This window comes from Tachysurus vachellii, chromosome 18 (assembly GCF_030014155.1).
Source record: "Tachysurus vachellii isolate PV-2020 chromosome 18, HZAU_Pvac_v1, whole genome shotgun sequence".
Classification (NCBI taxonomy): domain Eukaryota; kingdom Metazoa; phylum Chordata; class Actinopteri; order Siluriformes; family Bagridae; genus Tachysurus; species Tachysurus vachellii.
In genome coordinates this window covers 6,294,557-6,309,412 of record NC_083477.1, presented here as the reverse complement: position 1 = coordinate 6,309,412, position 14,856 = coordinate 6,294,557, and the positions used below count along the sequence as shown (strand labels likewise).

The 14,856-nt window shown below is 36.5% G+C and overlaps 1 protein-coding gene across 4 annotated transcripts in view; it reads right to left on the bottom strand.

The window, feature by feature from the left end:
• cacnb1 (calcium channel, voltage-dependent, beta 1 subunit) overlaps positions 1 to 14,856 on the bottom strand; it is a 33,056-nt gene that overhangs the window by 15,675 nt on the left and 2,525 nt on the right. For 3 of the 4 annotated variants that reach the window (XM_060892442.1, XM_060892443.1, XM_060892445.1), the window contains exon 2: positions 11,149 to 11,235. In XM_060892442.1, coding sequence (XP_060748425.1) covers positions 11,149 to 11,235 — 87 coding nt within the window. Of the gene's footprint in view, positions 1 to 2,915; positions 3,122 to 11,148; positions 11,236 to 14,856 lie in introns of those variants that run through there. The other variant, XM_060892444.1, reaches the window with a different exon arrangement.

Genomic DNA, 14,856 nt, shown 5'->3' with positions numbered 1-14,856 from the left:
AGTAGGGATCATAACACATTATATTAACAATATCAAAGAATCTGAGCTCATTTTGTATAGTGCCTCATGAGGCCTGTTCTTGTCAGAGTGTCTGTGAATGAACATTAAGCAAACTGGAGCTGAATGTATATAGCAATAGTATATTAATGTGTCATAATGGCTATTATATTTTAAGAATATATTGTAATGTCATGAATCTATTTGATCATGATAAATAGAAAATGTTTACTCTTATTTTTATACCAAGATTGAGCTCTTCATATTATGCAAAATCTGGATTAAGATTTGTGAATTTGTGAATAAATAATCTGTTTTAAGAGTTGTCTATTAATTGAACTTTTACAGACCACTGATGTCCTTGCTTAGCCTATTTGGTGACTTTGTAAAACTTTAAAAAAATGTCTGACTTAAACAAGATTTAAAATTATGAAAGCAGACAAAGATTTTTATATTTTTAAACTATATTATAATTTAGTAATTAATTTTTTTTAATAATGTTGTATTAGTTCTATTTGACTCAGTGTATTTATGCAAGTGGTTTCAACGGATTATAGCAACAAAGTGCGTTGTGCTTATATTATTTGGTTCACTTACTGAACTGCAACACAAATTGAAGTCTCAAGAGTGACAAAAAATTTACATGATCTCTTGAGAGATTACATGAGAAATTATTGCAGGTTCATTAGACAAATGCCCACAAAAAACTACTGATTATTTTACATTTATAAAATAGCGATTATAACACCAAAACAACCACCAGCAATTAATAGCTGCAACTATAAGTGTTATAAGATTCATTTTAAATGTTTTTTTAATTAAACAGCAGAATCTCTTAAAGGCACAAAACAAAAACACTCAGCGAGATTAGTGTGCTCAGCTATGGCCAACCAGTTCATCCGTATATATTTTAACTGTGAGTAAATATAGTCACAGAAGATGAATATGAGATGACAGATCAGATCAAATAAGATCAGATTGGATTATTATCTGATATTTATATCTAAATTCAATGTTAAACAACTTCAAACATCTCTTTTGGGTATTATACTTTTAATCCTAAATCCTAAACTACATTAAAAAAACACACACATAACATGCGGTCGCCAGTGACCCACTGACCTCACCAACATTTTATAGTCTCCTACTCAGAAGGCGAAAAGCATGCTCAGTTGTCTTAAACTCTGGTGATTTTCTTGTCTAGTCTAAAACCTTCCCTTTTTCCCCCCTGATTAAGTTGAGGGTGTGTTGGCAGTGTGTTTTGGGTAGAACTGAATTAGATTGGATGCATTTGTCTGTAAACTGGCAAGCAAGTATGTTAGTATAAACTTCTAAATTCAATCTGCACTACCATCATGATTTCCAACATCAATAAAGATTAGCCCAAGCCATCACCCAATCCCAATCCCAATCCCACTTCAGGAAAGTTAGGAAATTGAAGATATTTGATATTCATCTTTTGATCTCAAACCCAAATGTCTTCAGTGTATAGCAAATACAATATAACTATATATATACACATATCTGACTCTCATTCAGTTGAATGTCACTGTACAAACCGTAAAAATCTGATTTACATAAAAAAATTATAAATTATTTTACATTGTTATATAATTATTACATTTGAACAAAATACCATTCCACCATCTCATCTATTTTCTTATTTACACATATTTCTCTCCTTACACATGCTATTAAATATATCCAAGCCCTACAAATAGCAGATGTAGCATTTCACTTCACCAACCGTCATCTCTTCACACTACCACAGCCCTGCCAGGAACCCAGTAGAGTCAGTGTGAAGAGTGACGAACGGAGTAAAAAAGAAGCTAAAAAAAAATAAAAGATCATTTGCGATAGAAGGACACTGTCTAGAGTTAATACACACACTGACAGAAATATGATGGGAAAACCCCAGTGAACACCTGACTTTCTATTTTGGTCAACGAAAGTCAGGATCTAATTAAAAAAAATAAAAGGAACATTTAACAAATAGATAATTTTAATGTCAGAAACACAATGCAAAGGCTAGGGACAATCACTTAGGGCATTTTAAAGATTTTTTTTGACTCACATGAGAGCAATGGGGTCTTCTGATAAAAAGAACAACAGAAAAATTTCACATAAAAGAGATAAGGGGAGGAAAATAGGGATGACAGTTATGTGCCAAGTCACAGTTTGATTATACTAATCATCTATTACATCTGAACTCAACTCTCAATAACATAGTCAGTCATTTTCCATTCTGAACCAGTTTCAGTGCAATTCACAGAAACAGTAAAATACCAATCCATCAAAACAGGGAGCAGTCATTATTTTATCTGAACTTAACACACTCCACACTGTCACTTTCTATGCTTAAAACCATCATCATATCAAAACCATCACAGATGTATAAACGTGCTATTAATACAAACGCTTATAACTGAATCTTGTACTTCTGCAACATACGTAGTGACAAAAGTAAATCTACAGATTACAAATGATTTCATGACATAGCACTTAATTTGAATTACACATTAATGATCAGGTTACCAAGCTGCTATTAGAAAGTACAATAGAAATGTGGAGTTAGTGGTTTTATACATATACTGTATATATATATACACACTGTATGTGTGTGTGTGTCTGTGTCTGTGTGTGTGTGTGTGTGTGTGTGTGTGCAAATTGTTCCTGTAGGGACCCTGTGTAGAGCTGGAAGTCTAATTTAAACTCACAGGACCAATGCAGCTGCCCAGCCCAAAATGGAATCAAACGCACCAGCGAACGATAGAGTCCACGAGAAAGAGGAAATAGACAACAATAACTTGAATGTGAACCCTGGCCATTTCTTGGAAGCCATTTCTCTGATATCAAGCCATATTAAAAACCATATGTACACACCCACACACACTGAATCATTTCTAGATCTTTCTTACCACTATGGGCCTGTGAATCCGTTCATTTGTCTCCATGGCACTCTTTCCTCGCCACGGCAGCCCCGATTCACGCCCAGAAGTCCGAGTCCAATCCAAATGTGATATGTGTGTCACACAAGGGTATGTGTGCCTGAGTATGTCCAAAAAGTTTTAAGTGTGCTGGAGAGTAGGGCCAAAAGCTCTGCTAACCTCAAGCCCCCAACCCACATTCCTCTTCTGTCTTTCTCCTTCTCTCTCTCCCGCTCTCTCTCTTTCTCTCAACTCACATACACACACGCACAGAGACCTGGAACCTGAACTCAGTTCAGGGATAAAGATGGGGGGGGGTCGGATTGCAGGACTTGTGCTACATTTGCAAACTGGGGGTTAAATTTAGCTGTCACAGGCAGGGTCAGAACTCTCTCCCTCTCTCGCGCTGTCTCTTCCTCTCTCTCACCCCTCTCTCACAAATTTAGGAGTGGTATGAGGTGGTGTGTAGCAAAATATGACTGAGAATGCAGTCGTCAGCCTGAAGGGTGCATGTGTACGTGTTTGTGAAGTTCGGAGTTAGAAGGAGGAAGTGAGAAAACACCCATTTTCAGTGTTTGTCACAACAAATTGACAACTGACAGTGACATGTACTATTCTATGACCAACACAAACTCTCCTACTCAAATGTTCTCTCAGTGAACTGACTCACAATGTCATACAACTGAAAATAAATCCACAAACTCAATTTTACTCTTTTAATAAACAGACACAAATATGTAAATACCATCGATAAGGAGACAATACATTTTTTTCAAAACTTGACCAAAATAGGGGACGCATGTCCTACAGTTTTTATAGTCAGTGATCAAACATTATTATCATATAAGTATATATATATATATATATATACTTATATATATATATATATATAAGTATATATATATATATATATATATATATATATATATATATATATATATATATATATATATATATATATATAATTTATCATAAGTATATCCAGTTTACTGGAAACTTTATTCAAAACCAAACCAATAATAAGGATAATATCAACTTTAGTTTCATTGAGATTTCAGTGTAGTATTATATATTTAATTATTATGAATAAATATTGTTCATATGCTGTGAAATGTTTCAATACACTTTAACAGTCTAATTGGTTTTGGTTCTGTGTGTATAAAGTAGGGAAAAAAAAGGATAAAAAGCTCTAATGGTTTATATATGTGAATATAGTGGCTACACATTTGCATAATAATCTGCCTACTATTTGAATAACTGGATAATTTAAAAATCAATCTGGCCTATAATCATAAAGGGATCTGTTATTTCTAGGATTTGTCTTTTTATATGGAAATGATAAATTATATAATGAATTCTAGTAAAAGTGACACATACGTAGTACCAAATCAAGTAGGAAAGACATTTTGAAGTGCCAAGATAACAATACTGGATATTTAGTAATATTAGTAACATTGAAAACTAATCCTCACCATATGCATATGAAGCATTTTTATTAGATGGATTACTGATAAAGGATGCAAATGCATGAAATGTACCCTGAGCAAGAAAGAAATACCATGTAATTTTGATATTTGATATGATTAAATATGCCTCAAATATTTGGGATCTCCCAAATATCTTTTTAAATACACACAAGCATGAGCGCTGTTATTAAAACTGCGAGAGAAAATTTCTCACCTCTTTTCTCTGCCTCTGAAAATAACTCTGATCAACCACATGGGTAGTCTCACTTGTTTTCTTGTCCTTTTTCCCCAAGTCTTTTAGCCTAACTGTTTGCGTCTATCCATCTGTTTGTCTGCCATCTTTTTCAACATTCAAGACTTCAGTCTGAGACACCTCCTGGTGGGTGTAAATGTGCCAGAGAAATAAATATTACACCATAGTTAAGGCTACGCATTCTGGATAATTATCAGATAGGGATGCGTTGATACGCTGAAACGATGGTATCTCCTGATAAAAAAGTCTGAACTAGTTATGTTGATGTTTTGTAGAAAGGTATTAATTATATCATCACATATATATATATATGTATGATATAAGTGTGGATATTGAAATGTAATACAATAATGAAATATAATATAACATTATAGTAAAGAAAGAAAAAAAGAAAAATGAACAGAAAATCTAAATGAGAACATAAAAGAACAAAAATTCCTGCCAGAAATAATTATATTCATTTATATATAAATATTTCATTGTAGGCTACATGAAATTCTTTTAATAGTGGTGCTTTTAGTATATTTAAAGTACATTTAAAATATTCTGGCAATGCCTAATAAAACAATTAATTTCTTCACAATTAAATAATGACTAAGTTAAATTTCAATGTATTATAACAATAGTTATTTTAGAGTTTGTTTTATTTAAACAGCTGTAAGAAAATAAAGATATAACATATACCAGGATGCCCTGAAGTGTAGTTAATATCGTAATTAATATATTTTAATATTTTTATATGGTTACTTTTAAAAACAGGATAAAAAAATCTTTACAATATATATATATAGGATAATGTCATGATAACTTTTTGTTTTTGGTAATTGCAATTTTCCATCTTGTTTCTTATAAAATAGATTATTTTCGTGATGTTTTAATAAAAGCAGCATTGGACAATGTTGGATATTTTCCATCTGTGGCACTGCTGTTTCACTTCATAGCCTCAACAAACTAAGTAACCTCAACAAACTACATACACTGATATGGTATTTATCGAGTGTCACTATCTAAATATTCCTGTTAATCAACAACTAGAATGAACTTTTTTGATTTGTGAAATGTTCAGGGAGGAGCACAAATACAGTATATAATTTACACAAAACATTCTTCCTCTGCTCAATTTCTGGCTTTCTTTGACCTTACAATGGTCATGAACCAGAAGGTAATTTTGTGGTATCAGCTTTGCCTTGTGGTATAAACACGGACATGATATTTGGTTGTGCAGCTGCTGTTTAACGGCTGTAATTATTCAACAGCCTGTCCTTTATCTGTCTCTTTAGAAAACCTGTACCACTGAATAGGTGTGTATATATATGTGTGTGTGTGTGTGTGTGTGTGTGTGTGTGTGTGTGTGTGTGTGTGTGTGTATGTGTGTGTGTATGTGTGTGTTTATATCTTGGTGGGGACCAGGTGTCCCCAAAAGGATAAAATATATGACAATTTTGACTTTGTGAGAACATTTTTTTCTTTTGGTTACTAAGGTTATGCATGGTCAGGGTTAGATTTAGGAGTAGCATAACATTAATGACCTGCACTTATAATTATATCAGTGGGAGGTGTTCACAAGGGTAGTAAGAGACAAATGTTTGTGTGTGCCTTTGTGTGTGTGTGTGTGTGTGTGAGAGAGAGAGAGAGAGAGAGAGAGAGAGAGAGAGAGAGAGAGAGAGAGAGAGAGAGAGAGAGAGAGAGAGTGTCTTTAATTGTGATGTATAACCCAGGCTGTTTTGGGTGCCCAGAGACTTCCATGTCAAATTCATGGCTCATTGCACACACAAGAAAACACACACACACACAAGCTTAATTTCCCTTTGGCACTTCCTACAGTGCAGCATGGGGGGAAGGCCCTGTCACCATGGCAACCTGGGCCGGTATAGCAGCACTACGGTGAGTCTGTTCATCTCTGTGTACAGACGTGGGTGTGTATTAGACTGGGGCCTACACAATGTTTTTTCTAGGCCATTTGCTGCCAAAGATGGGGGAGCCGCATGTACATACAGTGCACATGCACTCACACAGATCATGAAAATCAATATCCATTGTAACTGTTTAACCACATAATAGTAGGTTTCAGGTCTTATGCAGGAAGAGCTCCACAACCTTCACCAAGCTGAACAAAGCCTTCTCGTATCTTATAAGTTAAGTTGATTATTTTAGATTCATATTAATCCACAGCATCTAAGGCTCTTTTTTATCTTGACAAGAAATGTATAAAACAACGGATTTATTCATGCAGATTTTATATCATTCTTATATAAAATGTCAGGCTATCACAGCAGGGCATCTTATTGATATCCTACATATATTCTACATCAGATAGCACATCAGATACAGTAGAACAACAGGTAGTTCTACATGTAACAACTTTTTAATAATAAATATTACAGAAATTCTCAATCTGTTGATCGAGTGTGAATCATCTGCAGAAGTCTGGTAAGACATATAAGGCATTTTGACTAACATTATGGCATTTCAGATAAACTCTAAGCATACACTGTGGTCATGTTTGTGACATAAGCAACGTAACATTAAGGACAGTCTTATGTATATAAGGTAAAATCAATTAAAGTCCCTTTTTATGTGAATAACAGAAATGTCTATCTTTATTGCAAGTTATGTTTATCCATTAAACATCTAATTGAACTTGTGAAGTTTCACCAGTTGCCATTAATACGATTAACACCAATGCACATAATACAGAGCTGTTCAAAAGATTTCTGTGAATATAAATCAGATAATGATTTAGCATTCTGGACTAATATGTCTTGGTTAGGTGCTTTCCTACATTTTAATCAGTTTGTCCAAAGTGTATTTCATGGCTAGCTCATTTGCTGTCTAGGGCCCTGGAAGATGTGCTACATGAATGTAACAAAATATTAATACGTTATATAGCAGTTATAAAATATAATATGTATTTTAATAAAAATATATATACAAACTGATGTTGGAGTGGTCGGCTTTGCACTCGGGTCTCCATCACTGAATATTTGATGGCATCGGCACGAAGAAATTAGTGTTAAATTAGTAATTCATTCAGAAATTCTGCTGTTTCACAAGATGCTCAAAAGCACCTGGTTACGAAACGTCACTTGACTCTATACACATTTGTATATAAAGAGCATTCTTTACAATTACACTCTCTGGTGTCACCCAGATGAGGATGGATTTCCATTTGAGTTCCTCTCAAGGTTTATTTTCTTATATTGTCTCAGGGAGGTTTTCCTTGTGATCCTTGCCCTAGCCTTGCTCATTTAGAAGTAAATATAATTTAATTTAAACTTTGTAATGTCTATATTTATATGAATTCTTTATAATTTTAAGTTTCAGTCGTTTTTTTAGAAAGTTTATAGAACCTCAAGTTGTGGCTAGAGGTGGGCATCCAGACTGGGATCACACACGTGGGAGGTGTTTTTTCTTTCATGTGGGTGCAAATAAGTTGTTAGTTATGAAGCTCACACGAAAAATACAAAGTTAATTAACGTGAGCCGATAATTGCTGGTCCCGGGTCTCAGTGGCTTTAAAAAGATTACAGGTTGTTTATATTACTGGAAGTGGAAGCATTTAAATTTGTTTTTAAGAAACCATATGTAGGACCCCTCAAAAGAAGACAGACCATGCTGCAAGTGCTGGATTTTTTCAGTGTTTTTCAGGGTTTCTGAGGATATAACGGAAAGGGTAATATTTACTACCACTACTACTAATAATAATACTAATAAACCCTTATTGTTAATATAAACCTGGGGACTAAATCCAGATACTGACACAGATGTCAGATGATACAGGGTCATTGTGTTCCACCCCTAGTATTAGTCACTTTTTAAGCAATGACATATCGTCGCTGTCGGGCGGAAATCTCGTATGTCCAAATTTGGTTAATTTCATATTTTTTCACATATCGATGCTATTGGTCAGTCCCCACGTGGGTCTGTTATTTTTACAAGTTATTAACCAATCTAAAGTCTTGAAAATAGCTTGAGCGCAAATCTCATAACTCCATTGGACACTTCAACTGTCCACCTCTTCCTCACTCCGTGTGAGAGCTTCGCAGGCATATTTCTCCTCAAGAAGAGTCGCAACGAATCAACACGTCTTCTGAGGTAAATGTCTTCAAAACACTGGGCTCAAAGAAAAAAAAATCTTGACCCCCGCTAGTTCTGGTGCTCGTCTGAGGACGGGAATTTAGCGCAAGACAATCCACTGCAACGCGGACTAAACCCTGTGCACTGCAGATAAGGTACGGTGTTTTTTTTTCCTGAAAAATAACGGTTTTGGAGATACGAGGATTCCGCCCGACAGCGACGATATGCAGCATTGTATGTTGATGCCCTGTATACACAACCAAACTTTTGGTAGAAATTGACAATTAACACATTTATTTTAAAATGTAGCTATAGGAAAAATACTCCAGTCACAATCACATATATTACTGAATGAACTAGAATTGTTTGTTGCTTATACTGTATTTGCAAGCAATTCAACAGTATAAATCTCTAAGGGAAATATTCAACTCCAGCATCAAAGGAATACAGCTTCTGGTAGCACAGTCATGGTGCCAAAGACTGCATCTTGGTGTGTTGATGTGTGCTTAGACTGCCATAACCTTTTCTCTTTGTGCATGCATAAAGGATGTAATGCTCCCTGTGCTGTCCCTGTATTAGAGCAGGAGGGAAACTTCTTAGTTTGACACCCCTTGCTGGCGGGCAAATGTCATGCAGCAGGGGCGTGGAAAACAGGACACATAGAAAGGAGGAAGCATTTCAGCATGACACAGGAACCTTTTTTAAAATGTCAAGTCAATGAGAGGGGCTGAGCTACAGGTGCACTCTGTGTGTGTAAGTAAAGGAACATGGTGTAATATGAAACTGAGCATCAAGGATCTGCTATTCAGGTGAATAGAGTAAACAGACATCACTATCTGCATAGACATAATACAGTACAATAAATTTAAACAATACAGTTAATCTTTGGGCTACTTTGATGTAACAATTCAATTAACTTATCTGGCACAAACACCTCTATTACCCCCAAACAATGCTCCTCATTGGCAGTACCAAATTAACACCCCTTGTGTGGTGGAGGGCAAAGGAGCACATGGCTGCAAGATGGGGTGGCAGAAGCACAGATGAAGCTTGTGCAGGTGAAGTACCTGACATAAAGAAATGACGGCCTCGTGGAACAATGCATCTAGACCCTCAAGCAGATGCTATGGAACAGTAGGTGGTGGATGAGGGCGAGAGAGACTGGGAGGAACCATATGTCCTCTTTGGCATCTGAGAGACTCAACCAGCATCAACTGGTCAAGGGATTCACCCTTTCAAGCTTGTCTTTGGACAGGTCCCTCATTGAATATGTGCAAGAAATGCAAGTGCAGATTGACTTAATGACTCTGATCATCCATGGAAGTGGCACACAGAGAGCAGCAAAGAGTTTGTCCAGCTCAGTCACAGGATTTCCAGCTGAGTGCTCCTCCTACTGCAAGATGCCTCCTGCAAGCTTCTGGCTTGCTGACAGAACCACTGACACAATCCTTAAGGGGGTTGGTCTGGTGAACAGTTACCTGCAACAGCCTGGAAAGCATGCAGACACCCAGCGATATCATATCAATTTGCTGAAGAATATGGGTAGAGCCATTGCAAGTGGTGACAGCATCTGGTTCACCTTGAGATCAAAACCCCGTTGGGAGTGGTGCTGAGATGGCAGGTCAACTGAATGCTCAAGAATAGAATCAAAGAAGAGTCTCCTAGCCACAGCCTGGTCCCATTGTCATGGTGTGAAACCTGTCATGGTGCCTTTTTTGTGGTTACAGATATCACAGTTTTTCCATGTTTTGATGTTTGACTGATTTTACCCCATTTTGATAAACTTGACCTGTATCTGCTTAATTTGGATTGCTCTGCTGCCACATAATTGGCTGAGAAGATAACAGCATGAACCTACAGGTGTTCCTAATGAACTGCATGGTGAGTAGATCCTTAATGAGCAAGCCACAGTGATAGTGGTAATGAAAACTTAATAAGACAACATCAGGAATGCAAGGAGATTCAAAAACAAACCCATCCGTTTCTAGGACAATGGATAGTGGGATTATAAATCCTTACTCTTCTACAACTGTATATTCTAAATCAAACATTAGTATGTGTGTTAAAAGGATGTTCAGTATGAGCATCTTATACATATGAACCCTGGGATGAATGCGGAACAATCTTTATCGTTTCCAGATCAACATTCGGAGGCTCTAATTAATTAGCAATTGCTCTTAAAAATGATAGATATTATGATAACATTTGATTATATGTTTGAAGGATACACCCATAAGTGTTTTCTTCTATCCACATATGTGACGCAACATAATCATACCAGGTTGTGCTCATCAATTAACAATTCACTATGTATTATTTTATGACCTGATTGCTTGTGTGTTTATCCAAGCTGCCGCAGTGTGAATATGTGTTACTGTGAAATAACACACACATGGGCAAGATCAATTGTGGAGAGTTTGTAAACTTACCTGCCGGACAAAGCTGTTTGAGGTTGTGTCAGATGAGGTGCTGCCATCAGATCGCTTAAAGCGACTCTTCCTCTTTGCATATTTCCCCTGCGAGACACAAGAAAGAGAATTGGTAAAAGTCAGAAATGATTACTCAACACTCAAACACACAAACACATGCAAAAGCACGGTCTGTACTCCATTTCCTGTCTCCATGTTCAGATATGATTACCCATGATTACTTATGTCTGCCAGTGCACTGTGGGACCCTCTAATCTGATTGGCCTGAACTGTGGCCAATGACCTGCTGGCCCTTGATGAGGCCATGTGCAGCGTTTGCGAATGCTAAGACTCTGTCTCCATGGAGACCTGAGAAAGGCTAATTGGGTTTGGTGGCAATAAAAGACCTTTATGGAACAGACAGTATTGTAGCATCTCTCTCTCTCTCTCTCTCTCTCTCTCTCTCTCACACACACACACACACACACACACACACACAATCACACTTAATAATAGAACAATTACACCATTGTTCTTTCGCTTCCTTCTGACACACTCCCACACCTTCTGGCTTGCTTTTGCACTTCTTGGAATGAATGACATGTAGTATTTATATAAAAATTGGTCAAAATACATTATAAAAGACCAGTAATTTTTAAATTAGAACGAAAAAATAATATTTGTGTCCTTAACTCCTCATGCTAAATCACCCTTAAACAAGTGCAGAACATCTTACAGATGTGATGAGCACACTTACTAGACAACATGCCCCATCGCCCTTTTCCCCTTTAAAATTAGCTTTGGAAGCAAAACACAATGAAGTATGAAATGTGCTTCATTATTAGTATTCCTATATTTTTCCTTTATTACTTTCCCTGCTTTTACACCTAAAATAGGAAGGCTCTTGTTGAGATGATCAGAAATTCTTGATTATCCTCATTCATCAGATTATGTTAAAGCTACACTAAACCATGTCCTTATTTCTCATTAAATAGGAATCTGAATTTATTATGAGATGCATGGTATGCTATATACTTAATGCAGGATGGGTGGAGATGGGTGCTATATATGCACATGGAGATCAGATGGGAAAAAAGGCCAACCAAATGTCAAAGGAAGGAGGAGGGATTTGTCACTATGGCAATAAGAGACTTCCTGTTGACAAACACCCATTGAGGCTATTTGGATAACTGGGAAAGAGGGATGTGGAATGATGGGGAACTTATTTTGAAAGTTATAATGTGAAAAACAGAAAAGACAAGACAATAGGGAAGGAAAAAGAAAATAGACAACAAAAGAAGAGAACCGGAAAACACTGAAGAGATGAGAGAACAGAAGACAAAAGCAGACAAAGGGATCAATTAGAGACTGGATAAGAGAACAGAAGAAAAGAGGAAAAGAAAGAACAGAAGAGGAGTGTGAGCAGACAGTAGGATAAAAGAGGAGTCAGAAGAAGCTCAGAATAAAAGCTTCTTGACTTGACTTGACTTGACTTAAAGAGATTGGAGAGGGAGAAAAATAAAGGAGTGGACAAAGAAACAGGTGAGGCAGGAGAAATAGAGCAGAGATGGGAGAATATAAGGGGTAGGGGAGAGGAGAGGAGAGGACAGGAGAGGAGACAGGAGAATAGAAGATAAAAGAAGAAGAGGCTAAAGAAATTGAAAGGAGAAAGGAAGCAAGAAGAGGAGAAGACAGATTGAGAGGACAAGAAAAGAAGAGAGGAGTAGATAGGAGACAGATGGAAAGTATAAGAAAAAAGGAGAGGAGAGGAGATAAGATGAGAAGAGAGGATGAATCCTACACAATTCTGTTACAATAAAATGTATTTCTTTAGATCCTTGCAAACTGGTCCAACTCCCATACAACAAACAACCCAAACGTAAATGAACATTGTACACAGTTCATAAATTTCTGTATGTGGTGTAAATTTGTAAATGGGACATTGAGGTGTAGGCAGAGAAAATGTGCACAGTGTCCCATTTTCTAATCTTTTATATCATAGCTCATACAGAACAGCACTTATGATTCTATCATCAGATTTCTAATCATGGTTCTTCTGATGATTACAAACCCATCACTTTACTAATACTGGCAATCACACACCACACACATTACATCTTATCCAACTACTTCACAACACACTCACTAATACACAAGCATACACACATACACACATGCACAACTGCGCACACACACATTAACACAACCAGCTTTATAGTTTTTACCACCTCCCCCTCATATCTATGTATAGAAATGATTCAGATGGAGCACCTCTCAAAACACACACACAGCATTATATAACATTTGAGGCATAAATATGGATCTAACAATCAGGGAAATCACTGAATTATGAGCTTATGTGCTGAAAACAGTGTAGTCAGAGAACTAATCAGAGAATCAGCACTTAAGAGGCAGAACACATAATAAGAACATTTTCTATAAACACATGTCGCTTTAGTCTCAACAGTCTCGCCTGTGCAAGTGCATTTTGGCAGTATCATTTTCAGTTCTTCAGACCTTCATTAATTAATGCACCTTTACTCACTTTGGTGGAGTGGAACGATAGGAGATACAGCTTTCAAAATTTAGGCTATGAAATATAATATAAAAGAAGCACTGATATAAGGGGACATTTGTACTTCTGTTGGGTAAATGTGAAAAAAACTCACTGGATGTTTTTTGGTGACACTTAACAGCAGGATCTTTAAGAAAGTGACAACCAAGAGCATCCTGGGATCTGTCAACAAGTAGGAGTCATTATCCGTACATCACCGCCCTTGATCACACAAGGCATAATATTTAATTACGAATCTGCCCATACCCAGAGGAATCTAAAATTTATTCATCACCATTGCTTTTCTGAAGACTTGTTATCTCATGCCTCTATCCAAGCTCCCAATGGCCCTGGAAACAGCAGAAGCTATTTTCAGCAAGGTTTTTTTATGCACTAAAAGAAAATACTCTACTAAAATACTGTTCAGTACATTAAGTTCACTTTGCATGTCTGGAAAGCCTTCTACCAACAGTCAAGCATCAATGAAAATGTCTTCTCAGGGTGTCACATACAGACAAATGGTAAGGTAGAACGCTTGAACCAGGTCATCTTGCTGGGTGTTTTTGAAGTAGTACTAAAGTGAAAAGAAAAAAAAAAGCCAGCCTGGAGTTGGAATACACTTAACATTCGCTCAGTTCTTCTACAGAACTAACTTCATCCCAGTATATTTTGGGGTAGCATCCTCAAAACTTTTTCCATGGTCTGGAGAACTAAGCAAAGTTCCTGACATCAATGAGTGTATAATGAGTAGTAAGCAAACGTTGGAGGCAGTACATGTCCAAACACAATGAGCAGTATGATATCACAAAGCTGATCTGTCACACCAGCCCTGGACACCTTCCTGCTCTAGCTGTCTACTTCTGGACCACTTCCTTGGTTTTAACATTTATTAGATTAGAACATGCAACATTGTAATAGGAAATTTTGTCATTGTTAAGCTCTGATTACCAGATAACATATTTTGACCTTTTTGTTGTTCACTCATCCTTCAAGCTAATTTTTCTGGGTTGTTGTTTCATGCTTTACCATTTTTGTTTTGACTCTTTTCTCCTCTACCACTCTGAGTTTTGGATTATGTTTGTGTGTACCTTGACATAAATAATTTCTTCCTGCACGCAGATCTGAATCTGAATGGATTACTGTTTGTTAAAACCTTTCATAGTGTAATTACAATG